Source organism: Acipenser ruthenus, chromosome 31 (genome assembly GCF_902713425.1).
Source record: "Acipenser ruthenus chromosome 31, fAciRut3.2 maternal haplotype, whole genome shotgun sequence".
In the NCBI taxonomy this organism is placed as follows: domain Eukaryota; kingdom Metazoa; phylum Chordata; class Actinopteri; order Acipenseriformes; family Acipenseridae; genus Acipenser; species Acipenser ruthenus.
The window spans coordinates 5,811,688-5,829,528 of record NC_081219.1 but is presented as its reverse complement, the minus strand read 5'-3'; the positions used below and the strand labels follow the sequence as shown (position 1 = coordinate 5,829,528).

The 17,841-nt window shown below is 39.4% G+C and overlaps 1 protein-coding gene across 5 annotated transcripts in view; it reads left to right on the top strand.

Annotated features, from left to right (window-relative positions):
* The window catches only part of LOC117396660 (protein SCAI), a 179,986-nt gene extending 163,191 nt beyond the window's left edge, over positions 1 to 16,795 (top strand). For all 5 annotated transcript variants that reach the window (XM_059005198.1, XM_059005196.1, XM_059005199.1 and 2 more), the window contains 3 exons: positions 1,814 to 1,987; positions 8,941 to 9,041; positions 13,479 to 16,795. In XM_059005198.1, the coding sequence (XP_058861181.1) occupies positions 1,814 to 1,987; positions 8,941 to 9,041; positions 13,479 to 13,625 (422 nt within the window). In that variant the 3' untranslated portion in view covers positions 13,626 to 16,795. The remainder of the gene's footprint in view (positions 1 to 1,813; positions 1,988 to 8,940; positions 9,042 to 13,478) is intronic.
* The last annotated feature ends 1,046 nt before the right edge of the window (positions 16,796 to 17,841 follow it).

The window sequence follows — 17,841 nt, the reverse complement described above, 5'->3', positions numbered from 1 at the left end:
TTTATGTCAATAGCTCATTGGGCACATACATAATGTTATTTAAATTTAAATAGTGAGCAGATAGGTTTGTTTGATTGTTTGTGTAGTATTGTTCCTTGGGATAACAAAATACTGAGCTCAAGTCATGTGATTTCATAAACGCCAGGTGCTCAGTGTTTGATATTTAAGTTGAGTTAAAATTGCCAAAATGAGTTGATTAAGAATCTGTATAAATAGCCATTTGCAGCGAAACAGCGAAAGATACGACCATGCCCCGCTTGAGTAATGAAGATCGCCTGGTTGCTATCGGCATGATTGAAGGCAGCCTGTCTGTGAGGCAAGTTGCCCGGAGAATGAGATGTTCTGCTTCCACAATCGGCAGACTAGTCCAGAGAAACCGGCTATGTAATGTTTTCATTTTTACAGTGTGTCATGTTTCATAATGATTTTTTTTGTTCACATTTTCTGTGATTTTGTTTGAGATCTATGTTTAAAATATTTGATTAAATCCATTAGACCCGAGTGTTGCGTTTCTTTTGTGCATCAGTATATAAAGTAAAACTAAGTCAAGTAGACGCATGTTTTAGCTACTGCTTATGAAGACTCGATCCAAAACATTTGTCTGCTTTTATACTGTTACTCTCTGTTCTGTTCACACTAAGAACCAACCCCGCATTTGATGCAGCTTCGTTTTTGTTCAGTATTGACACACTGAAGCTGGAGTTGACTCTGTAGTGCAGTTCTTTGATCTGCACATGTGTAAAGCACATCTTTACATGCATGTCACATGCGCTATCCAAAACGTTCTCTCTTTTTAATGTGGCTTTGTTTGGATTAGGTGGATCAGTTAGTCCTGTAGTCAGCAGCACTCAAAGATGCATTTAGTTAAGTGTGAACAAAACAGGGTGCAAGTCTTGTTCAGTGCACACTCACACCGCTCTAACGTGCCCGTGTGAAAACAGTAATAGAGCTGCAGTCAGAGACACATTTCCTAATGAAATATCAGACAGCTAATAATCAATGCATTGAGAACACTTTAGCATTTAAAAGCAAGAAGTGTACATAATGTTTAGACTTCATAAAAGTCTTTCGTTAAAAGCATGCTTGTCCATTTTATTATTGCATATAGTATACAAATTTAGAAAACTCTTCACGAAAACCTTCAACAAATACAATTGAGATCATGCATGTACTGGTAATATTATAAAGCAATTACAAAATGAGGTAGGTTTGTTTCACAAGAAAGCATTGGGGGGGATTCTAAATATGTCCGGACCAACATGAAAGTCGTTTCAAGATGAACAAAATGTTTTTGAAATGAAATGTTTAACTTCTCAATGATCAGAGAAGCAGTGAAAACAAACAGCAGGAGATTGAGTTTAAAACTTAGGGACTAAACCTTTAAAATCCCCCTGGACTTTAATGTTACCAAAGTGGTAACCTTATTCAATCCCAGTACACAACGCAGTGATGGCCATGAATAGTGCTTTACAATTGTATTGCAAATGTGCTGCTTTGAAAGAATAAAGAAACCCTACATTATTAAACCATGGTCAAAGACAGGTTGCTGTTTTCAGTGTACTGATTGCCAGTCTTGGCAGGGAGGAGAGGTGTGCTTGAATATTGTCACTGCCCAGCTCTGCTATATTTTCACAGTGCTTGTTCAATCTGAAGTAGTTTGGGTATTTTTAAAACAGGCCAATTTATATCCTGACGATGATAAAATGTGGGGAACAGAGATTTGTTAATGAAAAAAGATTTCCTGGTCCCCATTAAAGGAGTGTTTGTGGCGATGCTTGTGGTGTGTCGCTGGTTGTCTTGCTGTGTTTCTCAGATCAGTCCCAGCGAGGAAGCCTATTCACGCTCTTCCTCTACAACCCCCTCATGGCTTTCCTTTATGTCTGCGGGCTGTCCAGCATGCGCAGTGGATTGTGGGACAAGTGCCAGGAGTTCCTGAGGAAGGTGAACCGTGACCTGGGCCAGCTGATATCCCGTTCCCGCTCCATAGGTAAATATCAGGGCTCAGATACTCCAGTATGAGTATTGTATGTGTGCTAATGATCCACAGATGGGACATCTTTTTATTTGTCCTTTCCTAACTAGCCCTACTCACACCTCGATAAGGTTCATTTATTTATAGCATTTATATAGCGCTTTTTATACTAAAGTATTGCAAAGCACTGTACAGTACATAGCAGAAAAAAAGAACAAACCACAATACATTTGCATAGCATGTCACACATATAACTGACCATTTAAATAGCAGTATACACAATACATTGTTACATTAAAACCCACTAAGAAAAGAAAGCCATTTTATAAAAGTGCGTTTTTAGTCTTGACTTGAAAACTATGAACGGTCCCAGCTTCCCTGACAAATGAAGGCAGAGCGTTCCATCGTTTAGGAGCTCTACAAGAAAAAGCCCTGCCTCCCGTGTTGCTTTTGTTGACCCTAGGAATAACCAGCAGCCCTGCATCTTGTGATCTCAGAGTGCGGTTTGGAAGATACTCCTGCAAATAACTAACAGAATCTTAAAAGCAATTATGTACTGCACAGGGAGCCAGTGTAAACAGGCCAAAACAGGGGTAATATGTTCACTTTTCCTGGTTTTAGTCAGAATTCTAGCGCCGGTATTCTGAACAAGCTGCAAGCAGGATACCGCACGTTTTGGGACACCAGAAAAAAGTGCATTACAATAATCAATTCTATATGAGACAAAGGCATAAGTTTGGCTGTATTTCTCAAATGGTAAAAATATACTTTAGTAACTTCCCTAATGGGAGTCTCAAATGAGAGCTCAGGATCAAAGATGACCCCCAAACTCTTAATTTCTAGTTTAAGTTTTGATGAGAGACTGCAAGGGTCGAGCTCATGTAATCCCACATTTCCTTTTAGTTGGCTCTGTTTTATCTGAATTCAACATTAGAACATTCTGTGACGTCCAATGCTTGATGTATGTAAGGCAAGTAGCTAATAACACCCAGGCAGAAGAAATTCCTGGCTTTAGGGACACATATAGCTGGGTATCATCAGCATAGCAATGGAAGTTCACTCCGTGTCTGTGGATAATGTCACCTAACGGTAGCATATATAATGAAAACAACAAGGGACCGAGAATGGAGCCCTGTGGAACACCACAGACAACTTCCGATTATGCCGATTTTACCTCTCCAATAGAGACTAACTGAAACCTATCAGAAAGATAAGATTTGAACCAGGATAGGACAAGGCCAGACAGGCCCATTGTGCTTTCAAGACTTCAGTAGGATGGAATGGTCTACAGCAGCGGTGGTCAATACGTGGGCCGCAAAAAAAATGTTGTGGATCTCAAGACAAATCTGAACACTAACATAAGCATACAGCCATTTTCATTGTGGCGGATGGCAAATAAATATCCACGACTAAGAATTCATACATTCAAAAAATAATAACTTCTACCAATAGATGGTGCTAGTGCTTTATCTCTCTATGTCTGGTCTCACCTACCATAACGTCACCAGAGAAAGTCCTGCCAAAGGTTTCTAGTGTACCCGCGGTTGTATTTGTAATTGATGTTTAAGTTATTACGTAAATGGATCGTTTTGTGGTACAGGTTTCGAAAGATGGAGGAGAGCCTTCTGTCCCGTCCAGCAGCACAGATGAAAACATCCCATCAGTTTCCAAAAAGGTCAAACTGGTGCCAAAGCGAAATTTTAATGAAAAGTGGAAACAGGACTATGCAGTTCTGAATGACAAGCCTTTCTGTTTACTGTGCAACACTAATTTGGGGATTCCTCATGCAGGTAATCTGAAGCGTCATACAGATAAAATTCCACCTGAGTCTTGTGAAAGAGCTGTAAAAATTGCCTGTCTAAAACCAACGGTTATCTGCTGAACAAGCAATGTTAAAAACAGTAATGACTGAGACAAATGGTCACGTTGGCTAGCTTTAAGGTTGCTTTGCTATTAGCAAGAAAAAACGACCATTTTCTGATGCTGAATTGGTCAAGCAATGCATTTTTCAGTCTATGCATATTCTTACCTCCGATGAGCATAGGCACAATGCAGTCATGCAGCGAGTTAGAAATTTACAGCTCGGTCGCAACACAATAATGTGCAGGATCAATGAAATCTCAGAAAACATGATGGTCTTATTTAAAGCTCGTCTGTCTCGTTCTGTTGCCATCAGCATGGCGCTTGATGAAAGTATGGATATTCGTGATACAGGGCAGCTGTGTATCTGGGTTCGAGGTGTGGACCTAGAAAGCTGTCAGAAGTGTGTTATTGGAAAATGGACTTCCTCTTTCAAAAATGGTATCTCCCACTACAGACGGAGCTCCTGCAATGATTGGCAGTTCAAGCAGTTTTGTAGCACGAATGCGACAAGAATTGCCAAATTTGCTTAATTTTCATTGCAAAATCCACCAAGAAGCATTGTGTGCCAGCGTCTTTTGTTCATTAAGAATACTGTTATCAGTATTGTTAATACTATTTGAGCAAAAGCGCTGTTTCACAGACAGTTCGTATCATTTCTGGAGGAAGTTGACACAGAATACGGTGATCTGATTCTGCACACTGAAGTTTGGTGGTTGAGTAGGGGGGAAGGTTCTTGAGTGATTTAATGCATTGCTTCCCCAGATCAAGCAATTCCTGGATAGCAAAAACATCTCAAAATTTGATGTATGTCTCACAGATATTGAATGGGTAAGTGATTTGGCCTTTTTGACCGATGTGAGCAAGCACCTGAGTGACCTGAACACTCAATTACAGGGAAAGGACAAGTGTGTGAGCAACCTGGTTGCTCTGATCAAAGCCTTCATCTGTAAACTTGACTTGTATGCGCGAAAGCTGAGCCAACAGGATCTGTCTCACTTTAAACAGCTCTCCCAGACCCTGTCTATAAGCCACAGCCTGCAGCCGCTTTCCAACGTTATCAGAAATGGATAATTGCTCTGAAGAGCAATTTTGAAGAGAGATTCAATGATTTTGATAGGATTAGTGATGCCATTGCATTCATCAATTCACTGCACACTTTCCCCATTCATTGTGCAGCTTCCTTGGCTACACTGTTCAGTGTTGATGTGGCTTCGTTAGAGAACAGTCTGCTGGATTTTCAGTCATCTGTAGGAACTGCATCCAGTTGTATAGATTGGAAAGCTTTGGCCTACGCAGAAATAAGGCTTGTGTGCCAAAATAATGTCCATTTTTGGTTATACATATGTGTGCGAGACCACATTTTCAGCAATGAACGAACTCATTGCTGAAAGATACCAGTCAAGATGGCGTAGGTGTTAACCAGCTCATCTACTGAGAAGGACTCAGAGAGCAGTAATGAGCTCAATACATCAGAAAGCTTAACAGCTGTGGAAGAATTAATTACCCGGGATTTAAATGTACAGTCCACTATAGTGAAAAAATTAAGCTGAGAAATGGTTTTTGATTCAAAAACACTTTATATACAAGAAAGGTATACCTCCAATACAGTCATATAAGCACAAGATTCAAACTGACTTCAGACAAGGCCTCAGTACAGCTCAGTGCATGATATGTTTGTATCAGAAAGCACGGATATCCATGGAGTCAATTTGAAAGAGATGAAAAGACTGACAAAACTTTACAATGTTTGATATTGTATACTTTTGTAAACAGTTGTTGACTCCCCTTCAACCCGACCTGGTTTCTGTCCAATAATTGAGGTAGTCTGTCTCATCACACACAGCGAGCCTGCCACATACTTCCTCTGTGGGAAAGGGGGCGGTGCTCTCTGACCTTATGGTCCGCCATGTGCTACTTTGAGCAGGGAGCATCCATTTAGTGCTTTTAATGCACCTCCGCCCCGTCTCACGTGTAATGTGGGAATTCTCTGCTTGGACAATACTGCATTAAAACGTAATATAAAAACATATTAAAGCAACTGTATTGGCAGCAGTGTGGAGTAGTGGTTAGGGCTCTTGACTCTTGACCGGAGGGTTGTGGGTTCAATCCCCAGTGGGGGACACTGCTGTTGTACCCTTGAGCAAGGTACTTTACCTAGATTGCTCCAGTAAAAACCCAACTGTATAAATGGGTAATTGTATGTAAAAATAATGTGATATCTGTATAATGTGAAATAATGTATAATGTGATATCTTGTAACAATTGTAAGTCGCCCTGGATAAGGGTGTCTGCTAAGAAATAAATAATAATAATAATAATAATAATAACTGAATTAGTAAGCACATTAAAACAACTATAAACAACACATTCACATGCCATTTAAGCAATGATTAAAAACAACTTAACTATAAAAGACACAAACATACACATAATGTAAAACTTATAATTAATAACAGAATAACATTTGCAGAAAGCCATCACTACACTACAGTCTTTGTAGATACTGGCAGATTCACCTCAAAAAGAATGTCAAGATCAGAAATAGATCTAGGGTTATAACGTTCTTAACAGCTAAACCATGAGAAATTACCAGATCTAAAGTATGGCCACGATTATGTGTAGAACCTTTGACATGCAGGATATAATGTAAGGAATCCAGTAGCCTCAAATTCCAAGGAGTTAGAATCAGAATCAATGCCAACATGAAGGTTAAAATCACCAAATAAAAGAATCATATCATGTTTGACTGTCAGTATAGCAGATCCACAAATTCAGTCAGAAATAGCGGGTTTTACTAAGGTGGGTGATAAATAATTACAATATGAACAGGTAAGGGACTGTTTAATGTCAAGGTTAAAACTTCAAAAGATTAATAACCTTCAACAATTTCCTGTTTGATTCTAAGTTCACTACCGAAAACACCTCCCCGCCCAGTAGAGCGAGCTTTCTGGAAAAAAGAATAGTTGGAGAAGCCTCAATCAGGGAAACATTGTCATTCAGTCCAAGCCAGGGTTTCAGTTAAAGAGAGAACATGAATTAACAGATCCTCATTAGACAGAGACCTAACATTAAATAAACCTAGGCCTAAATTGGTCCAATCAAGAGCATGTGATTGAGCAGGGGTAATAGGAATTTGATGAAGGTTCCTGTAGCACACACCAGTTTCTAGTTTAAATACCTTGCTAGGTGGTGTTTGATGTTTATCAGCCAGCCTGCTTGTCCCTGACCTATTTAGGTGCAGTACATCTTTCCTATAATATCTATTTATTTTCCAAAAGCAGTCCCAGTTGTTTATAAATCCCAGCCCTTTTTGCACACACCAACCAGCCAGCCAAGTATTTAAGGCCCTAATTCTACTCAATACATCCCCACCACCACCAACAGGTAGTCAACCTGAGAGAATAATTCTGCATCCTACCTTTTTCAGCTGTCTTGTTAAGGATTTAAAATCCTCTTTCAGAAGCTCAGATTTTCTGTTCCTCATGTCATTTGCACCAGCATGTACAATGACCACAGACTCTCTTTTGTGATTTAATAATCTGTGCACTCTTGATTCAATATCCTTTACTTTTGCTCCAGGGAGGCAGGTAACAACCCTATTATGGGATCTTTACAGGTAAAATCACTGTTGACATAGCGTATAATTGAGTCACCTACTAACACCACCTCACCCTTGTGTTCATCCTGCACTAGGTCATCATTGCACAGTGCTTGGACTCTATTAGCTAGATCAATCTCCTCTCTATGCTGACTGCTCAGTGCCATCCTCCTCTTTGTACTTTTTCTAACAGTTACACAGTCCCCACTCACTTCCTGCCTTTCATCCATATTTACCTTCTCAGGTCCCTCTACACATACAGTTCCACTGTCATGCTGCAGCACTGAAACGTCACATGGAGCAGGCGCATTTATAAAGTTAAAATCAGAGTCGTTTTTCAGTCTCACCTTCAGTATCCAAAACTAACCAAGTGTTCATTTTGTTAAAACTATTTTCAATGAACTGCTCATTTTCGTTTATGCTTCTAAGTATTCCAATTATTTATTTTTTTTAAGTTTGGCAACCTTCTGCATTAAAGAATGCGTAACAGAGCACTTCTTGCAAATAAAGTCTTCCTTAAATTGAAATGTGTTGACCACCGTATACATTTCACAAGAAATACAGATCAAAGCACGCATTTCTCTCACAGGCTAGCAAGGACAAATACAGATAACCAGCAGCAGCCTCTCAAAGGAATGTAGCCAAACCCCACCAGATTAAGTAGTAGTAATGTAATGCTAGGTAAAATGAATTTACCAATCACAATAACAATGAGCTTACCAATCACAATAAAGCCTCAATGGAAAGCTTCAGTAAATCACAGGTTAAGAGTGGCCTCTGCCAGTTCTTCTTAATGTCCCATTTGTGGATTAGTAGCACACACACGCATGGAACCACTAAGAAATCACGGGGTGGAGTCCACATCACCCAGTGATAGAAGTATGTGAATCTAATCTTTCTTTTAGTATTTCTATTGAGTCTTTAATAAAACATTCTAGAATGCAAGAAATGCATTCTCTAAAATTGGCTTATTTATAATCACAATGCAGTACTGTTAAACCACACTTTAGCACCATGTGTGTAACGGTACACTAATGTCACGATATGAAACATACTTTTTAAAAGCCGCTATAAGGGAAGCAATATAATAATTCAAATGTAATCCTTTGGTTTAGTTTTAAGATTACAGGGTCTCACAATCATGTTAAGTTGTATGCTAAACTACAATATAATGTACTACTACATTCCTTTGTTTAGCTATCTGTTTACATTCCCCAAAGATATGTGTAGCTATTACTGTATGTGCCTCCCTTACCTGCGGGAGGGCCAGAGCCAATGCAACGCTCTTTGTGGAATTACCAGCGAAGATGAAGACCTTTGTAGAGTCAGGAAGGTGCACTGACTGTATGACTCGCCCTGCAGGCGATGCTACTTCAAATGGACTGGCCTCTGATAGTAAAAGTACCATGAGAATTCAGCCCCATGCTTGTGAATTTTGTATACAATACAGTACAGGTATTTGTTATCTAGTCTTTTAATCAAATATTCATTTTTTTCTTTTTTTCAGATCAAGCTTTTCTCCAATTCTTTGGGGATGAATTTCTTCGGCTACTCTTGGTCCGGTTTGTCTTTTGTTCAGCGACTATGAGGCTGCACAAGGTGTTCAGGGTAACTATCTACACTTCTGGGCCATGAATGTTCCAGATTGCATTTTACAGTCATTTTTAACAAATGTGTTGGCAAGAAATATTAACTGTGAGTCACAAAATATTCCCTGTAGATCCACAAGATATCCAAGCCCCATCATACTTAATTTTAAACTCCTCTGGCAAAATGAACTTACATTACCTATATATGATAAATACAGTCAATTAGCTTTATACCCCCTTGATAATTGCAAAGCACCAACATGGGTTTGGTACTGTGTTTTATAACTAATGAAATAGACCAACACAGAACATACAAGACTGTAATTCCCTATCAGTGGAAACTTTAGCTTTGTTATGCACAATCAGGCTCTAATGATTGTTAGAGTGCTTGTAGCTAACACAATATTATGCACAATCGGGTTCACATCATTTGGTCTGATGATTGTTTTACTTTTTACATTTTACTTTTTTTGTTCCGGCACCTAATTTGCCCGGATCCGGTACCTCTCGCGGCATGATTTATTATTTTTTCCACTGTTTGCACTGTAAACATTCTAATAAAAGCGATCAGAGTTAAAGTTGCCTCTGCCTCCTCGTTATTTCTCCCGCCCCCCGTAAAAGCGCATCCTGTCCTGCCACACCGATTCCAGACCTGCTCTCTTATTTGTACATAGAGGTTATGGGGCGGGCCGGCGAGGTAAGTAACTGATCTTGAAACAGTGGTGGTCAGCTAGTGAGAGGTCCCTACGTAATCACGTCACGTAGCCTAGGCTAGTCCTCGCTACTGAATTTGAAACGTGTCGAGGGGAAAGGAAAGCCAAATCAAAAATGAGGGGGAAACTGCTCCTGATGGCGATGCCTTAGCTAGCAGCGGTGTCTGCGCTGCTAATCCCGCCAGTTCAGCATCACCACCGGCACGTCCTCCACTAGCTAGGCCACTAGTGAGTCAGACTCGGCGGGAGAGGGGGACGGGGTCGGGGAGGAATAGTGATGGGCAGTTCGATTCTTTTTAGTGTCTCGATTCAGTTCAGTTTGCTGAATCGATTCATTTCGTTCATTTGATTCACTGATTCAATGACACAAAACCAATCAATGTTGACCGCATTAAGATTGTTTACATAGGTTTATTTGAACCGGAAAGAACGAGTCGTTCACGAACTGCACATCACAAAAGCTAGGGAGAATCTATATTTGGTTGACTTGGTTCATAAACATTAAATTAAATATAGTTTAACAAAAAATAATAATATACAGTACTGTGCAAAAGTTTTAGGCAGGTGTGAAAAAATGCTGTAAAGTAAGAATGCTTTCAAAAATAGACATGTTAATAGATTATATTTATCAATTAACTAAATGCAAAGTGAGTGAACAGAAGAAAAATCTAAATCAAATCCATATTTGGTGTGACCACCCTTTGCCTTCAAAACAGCATCAATTCTTCTTGGTACACTTGCACAAAGTCAGGGATTTTGTAGGCATATAGTCAGGTGTATGATTAAACAATTATACCAAACAGGTGCTAATGATCATCAATTCAATATGTAGGTTGAAACACAATCATCCCCTCTGAAACAGAAACAGCTGTGTAGGAGGAATAAAACTGGGTGAGGAACAGCCAAACTCAGCTAACAAGGTGAGGTTGCTGAAGACAGTTTTTTGTCAAAAGTCATCCACCATGGCAAGACTGAGCACAGCAACAAGACACAAGGTAGTTATACTGCATCAGCAAGGTCTCTCCCAGGCAGAAATTTCAAGGCAGACAGGGGTTTCCAGATGTGCTGTCCAAGCTCTTTTGAAGAAGCACAAAGAAACAGGCAACGTTGAGGACCGTAGACGCAGTGGTCGGCCAAGGAAACTTACTGCAGCAGTTGAAAGACACATCATGCTTACCTCCCTTCGCAATCGGAAGATGTCCAGCAGTGCCATCAGCTCAGAATTGGCAGAAAACAGTGGGACCCTGGTACACCCATCTACTGTCCGGAGAAGTCTGGTCAGAAGTGGCCTTCATGGAAGACCAAAAAGCCATACCTCCGACGTGGAAACAAGGCCAAGCGACTCAACTATGCACGAAAACACAGGAACTGGGGTGCAGAAAAATGGCAGCAGGTGCTCTGGACTGATGAGTCAAAATTTGAAATATTTGGCTGTAGCAGAAGGCAGTTTGTTCGCCGAAGGGCTGGAGAGCGGTACACGAATGAGTGTCTGCAGGCAACAGTGAAGCATGGTGGAGGTTCCTTGCAAGTTTGGGGCTGCATTTCTGCAAATGGAGTTGGGGATTTGGTCAGAATTAATGGTCTCCTCAATGCTGAGAAGTACAGGCAGATACTTATCCATCATGCAATACCATCAGGGAGGCATCTGATTGGCCCCAAATTTATTCTGCAGCATGACAACGACCCCAAGCATACAGCGAAAGTCATTAAGAACTATCTTCAGCGTAAAGAAGATCAAGGAGTCCTGGAAGTGATGGTATGGCCCCCACAGAGCCCTGATCTCAACATCATTGAGTCTGTCTGGGATTACATGAAGAGAGAGAAGCAACTGAGGCTGCCTAAATCCACAGAAGAACTGTGGTTAGTTCTCCAAGATGTTTGGGCCAACCTACCTGCCGAGTTCCTTCAAAAACTGTGTGCAAGTGTACCTAGAAGAATTGATGCTGTTTTGAAGGCAAAGGGTGGTCACACCAAATATTGATTTGATGTAGATTTTTCTTCTGTTCACTCACTTTGCATTTTGTTAATTGATAAATATAAGCTATTAACATGTCTATTTGTGAAAGCATTCTTACTTTACAGCATTTTTTCACACCTGCCTAAAACTTTTGCACAGTACTGTATATTTAGAATACTGGAGATAACATAACAGTTTGAACCATTAGCATTGTTTAGCCATCAGTATCAATCTAATATAATCTAATTTAATTTAATCTTTAAAAAAAATAGTCATTTGCATTTCTTATGTGTTTTTTTTCTATACATTTGGAGTCACCCATTGTTTTTTACAACAACAAAATAGAGAGGCTCGAACAAGTGGTATTTGTGGAACTAATCCGTGGTATTTATTCAGCACATAGCAAAACGCTGTTTGCCCAATTCCTCTTCTATCCAGTAAATCTTTGGGATTAGTCATGTAATCAATCACACATTGAAGCACACCCATAACCGCAACATGTATATTTTATAAAAACAAAGTTTAAACGTGTATATATTTAGTATTTTTTAGTGTTTAACACGGTAAAATAACATTTAGAAAATGTATATTTAATGTGCGTGTAAAATATAATAGACGTTTAAGAACGTCATCCATTAGAATGTGCAATATCCTCCTAAAAGGTTGTTGTATCGTAGCTGATACTACGTTTCACCTTGTGGACTAAGGTGAATCGCCGTCATTATTAAATTATAAAATATTTAACCGTAGTTGTAAATAGTCATGTATAAAATACATTCATTCCTCAAGGTCAAATATGTAATCACAAGTTATATAATTTAGCCGTGGGTACAATAACGTTACAATACCAGTAGATGTTTGTATTTATTTATTTTGGAAATGAGGTGTATATCATTATTATTATTGTTATTATTATTATTATTATTATTATTATTATTATTAATATTATTATTAATATTATTTAGTAATTTGGCTGACTTTACTCAAGATGACTTAGAAGTATTAATCATAGGGAGGGATGAAACTAGCAAAAGAGTGGGTGGAATGTACAGTAACGTCCTCTGCCTCCGACGTAAAAAAAACAACAAAGATGATTGTTAGAATGCTTGTAGTAACACAATGTTATGCACAATCGGGTTCACATCATTTGGTCTGATGATTGTTAGAGTGCTTGTAGCTAACACAATGTTATGCACAATCGGGTTCACATCATTTGGTCTGGTGATTGTTAGAGTGCTTGTAGTAACACAATCTTACCTGCTGTGCTCTTCCATTTACTATAAAGGTCTCACATGTGCAGCTTTGAAAGAAACACATGGAATGGCGAGCATGTGTTTTCATTTTTAAACATGCTATCTGGTGTTACATTAGGGAAACAGAAGTTCTCAGTTTGCGTGCCATGCTTTCCAGGAAATCGGTTACTGCTTTACTTTCTAGGTCATTTCACCCCAGCAGTGTCAAGGTATCTTACTGGCCAAAGCATGTCAACCATTTGGGGAGCAGCTGATTGGTTACTGACAGGAAAGTAGGCCTGAAGGGGCGTAGACAATATCACTCTCCAAACAAAGCTTTCTTTAACTTGGCGTAGTACCATCTGTTTTGAAATGAAAATACATGTTTGCTGAAACATAGGTTTGTATTAAAACAACATCTGAGACCTTGTTTTAGTGAATGGATGTACATGGCATGGGAAATGTTTGCAATTATTTTGTTAACTACAATCACTTTAAATACAGGCGCTCCTTCAAATCCTTGCACTGACACCAAGTTCCTTGTTTTGTTTCAGGAGACAAGGAATTACCCTGAAACCTATCCACAGCTTCCAAAAGAAGAGACTGTGGAGAACCCCATGGTTCAAAAGCACGTCCTGGAGCTGGCTTCCATTCTGGATGTTCAGAATCTCTTCTGCGACAACACCCTTGACGATTACTAGTGAACACACTTGCTTAGTTTCAAGACCTATTGTTTTATAAGCTAAGTCTGGTTTTCCTACGTCATGTCTGATATATTCATGTGTCTTTTTCTACTGTTTAGAGGTCACTGGAATAATATTTTTAAAGTGTATATAAACACTATGGTGCAGCTATGTCTATTAGTGATGTCATAACTCTGAGGGCTTTTTAAAGAACACGATTGCCTGTTTTAACACATTTAGATATTTCAAAGGCACCCGATGCTTCAGTTTGAAATCCAAAACTGAAGCTGGATTTTTCTGTTAGCTAGCAGAAAAAGTCCCTTATTTTGAATGGTGCAAGCCAGGTTTACAGGTTTCTGTGGCGGACTGCAGTGAGACAGTTCTGCATGTGTACATTAAGTACTGTTTTCTACAGATATGTGCGGCTTGCAATGTGCATTTGTTCCAAGTTGTCTTTGTAATTATTCCCCTCCTCTGAGAGGTTTGTTGTCTGTACAGTGATGAGTGTCTCTTTAGAGACCTGCATGAACAATTCAACCTGGGGCAGTATATCAAGTCCTTTTGCTAGACCACCATTCTGACCTACTGTTCTTCAGTAATAGGACCATTCTTCCAATGCAGTCATCCCCAATGCGAATCTCATATTGTCCTCCATGTCTTGCATTCAGAAAATGATCTGTGGGATCATTTGTAGTCCCACACCACCACCATCAAAACGTTATACCAAACAGCTTCCACCCTATTCCGTGCAGTAAAACCTCCCCCCATGGTCGAGCACCACCAACGTGACGCTTTGTTGAGTTCATGCTACCTTTCAGCATGTTTGTGAATAGTGTTTGATATACATTGTACTGATTGGATTGTCGGTCTGTTCTGTGTGGTGAAAATTTGTATTGAGATAGTTTTAAAAAAAAAATGTAAATGATGCAACTTCATTTACTTGTCATATGTTTGGATTGTTAATGTTGAAAAGCTTTTATAAAATGCTTCCCTGGACATGTCCTTTGGATACTGTGTATGTCCCGTGTTCATCAGATAGAGCAGTCTCAAGGAGATCTGTCCATACATTCCACAAACAAAGGGACACAGGGTTTTTCTTCTTATTAGGAAATAGAATATTGTTTGTTAAGGTATTTATTTTCACTTTACCACACATTGGCAGGATGTGTTTGTTACTTCTGTGAGCTCAAAAAGGGATGATTAAGTCAGTTTGCCCTTATAAAAGTTTCCCATAGTAAAAGCATAGCAAAGTGTAATAAAGCACAGTGAAAACAAGGTTAAGCAGAGGTAAGCATTGTAAAGCATGGTTGAGCATTGTAAAGATAATGTAAAACATGGTAAACTATGGTAAATGCATAGTATCACCATGGGGAAAACTGCAAAATTACTGTGGTAAACTTTTATAAGGGTTCTCCTACCACTTTTTGTGTTGATACTGTGTTGAAGTTTGACAAAAGTTTGCTTTGGTCTTGGTGAACAAATCTGATAATAAGACCAACAATGGTCATTTCTACCTAGACAGGAGACAGTGCGCCAGTCACCTTTTATCAAACATCGCCATCACAAAACAAATAAATGCCTATTGATTTAATCAAGAATACTGCATTGCTTTGAGCTATACCCGTGTTTTCTGGCTGTATTTAATGAACAATCCATTTATAAGATAAAACCACCCAAGCATACCAGTTAGAAAAATAGTCCAAATGGGTGTCAAAAAACTGTAGCCCTTCATTTCAAATCCATGTATATTGTGCCTCTATTAATTGTGATTGAATGCCATCATAGAACAGTGAAATAATACATGGTTTGATTGAATCCCCCTCTAAGTCAAGCTTTTGACTTGTAAAGCCAACATTATAGTGTCTATGATTTGTTTTATCAATTATGTTCTTATTATAATACTTATGAAAGAATGATCTGAAATGTTTGCCTTGACTTAGTATAAGAACATATAAGTAATTATGTTTGAGTATGGAGCAACTTGTGTCTGCTGTCTGCTAAAACAAAATAGTCCAGAATCAGTTTTACAGAACGTTGTTATATTAATACAGGTCATGTTTAGTAATCTTGCACTGGAACAAATGCATTTGGCTTTATTGCTTACTTTTCGGACAGCGTGTGCTCTTGTTTTGTCCAGTAGGTGTCACTAGTTGACAATTCTGTTGTGGTCTACACTTTAAGGGAGTAATAATATTACACTGAAAGAAACAGCCAAGTGAATACAAGATAGAACATAGGGGGCTCTACTAGTAATGAGCGTGTGCTGTTGGTTTTCTAATTTCTCATTGATTGCCTGATTGTTCATGGTTGCAAAATATTTTTTATTTGTAGGTTATGTTACAGGATATGCGATAAACCAAAATAAGTATTTGTATTGTTTTAGTGGTTTGAATAAAAGCAAGTATGTTTAGTTTTTACTGTGTAGTTGAATATTGGATTATAAAATGATGTCTAATGAAGAACCTAAATAAAGAAATTCTGTTTCAGAAGGGGGTCATCTGTTTCTTTGAGAGCACATTTTGAGATTTTAGAAGTCAAAGCATGAGTCAGTACACATCTGTAGAGTGAACAGACCTTAGTTTGTCAGACCAATATCTTGAAATTATTAATATGCATTATAAAAACCTTGATTATATATACACATTGTTTAACGTTTGCTGTATCTGCAGATTTCATTTTAGTTCAATAAAAAAGAGGGAGTTTATCAAATGTCTATATCTTGTTTCCAATAATGTGAAATTTGTAATTGGAAGTATGCAGCAGGTACAGGGCTGTGAGAAAGTATTTGCCCCCTGTCTGATTTTCTGCATTTTCGCACATTCTTCACATTGTATTTGGTCAGATTTTTTTAGTGGGTTGTGTAGTATATAGAGGGAGTCTGAGAAAAAAAAATGACACCAGAGTTTGGTGCTTCTTTCATTTGTTTGGTGTGCAAGGTAATCAAACATGCAATCTTCAGGTGTGAAAAAGCCAGCCAGTGTTCACAGCTACAGAGTGTGGAAACGACACCGTGGGAGAAGTACAGACGTGGAAAAGTACTGAGCAGTTAGAAGCAGCAAGGAGAAATTACATCTTGAATTGCTTTAATCAGAAAACACTGCAGCTTAAAGTCTAACAGCTGCGTGTCTTTCTGATAACAAGCTGAACTCAGAACAGCTGATTCAAATTCGCAGCTGTTCTGAGACACGGGGAATGGTAACAGTATCCTGGGAGACAGTCAGCATGGTTTTAGGAAAGGGAGATCACACAAGACAAACAATGTTAATACACAGACAGGCAAAACACTCACGGTTTTTAGTACACACAAGACAGGCTCCTTCTAGGTTATTTGGTTTAACCATATGCAAAGGAACAGATCACGTACGCTACCCCCCCTATTTATATCCTCGCTCATGACCCCTAAGTTAACGAGCGCATCCGCTCCTCCAATCCTCGGATGCCACACCGTTTACCGTCGGGGTCATTGAGTTTGGATACCGTAGCTTCGTTCCTCTCCTAAATGACCAACTTCCACCTACCCTACGGAATAAATTGTCGTGCCATTTAATTAAGGGTACTCTGTTCCTCTTGCACCGTGCCCTCACAGGTCGAGAGGGAGATCTAACACCAAGAATCATTCGATCTCTGTCACATATCCCACCGCTCAGAGTGGAGCCGAAGGAACACTCGGCTGAATTTCCTATTACTCCCCCCTCCCGGGAAAAATAATCCGCATTTTGGTGGTCTTTCCCTGCACGGTGTGCCATGTGGTACATGAAGGGCTGCAATTCCAGATACCACCGAGTTATCCGGGCATTGCTGTCCTTCATTGTGCTTAACCATTTGAGTAGGGCGTGGTCAGTGACGAGATCAAATGAGTGTCCCAGCAGGTAGTATCTCAAAGAGTGAGTAGCCCATTTGATGGCCAAACACTCTTTTTCGACAACGGAGTGGTTGAGCTCCCGAGGGATCATTTTTTTAACTTATGTACAGAATGGGATGTTCTACTTCGCCTACCATTTGGGACAGGACTGCACCCAAACCGACATCCGAAGCATCGGTGTGGAGGATGGATCTCTTGGTGAAGTCTGGGGTGATGAGAGCGGGGGCCTGGCAAAGTCTCTGCTTAACAATATCAAACGCCCCCTGACATTCTTCTGACCACTTAATTGAATTTGGTGCACTCTTTCTGGTGAGGTCAACTAAGGGATTAACCACTTTGGCATACTCGGGGATAAAGCGGCGGTAATAACCG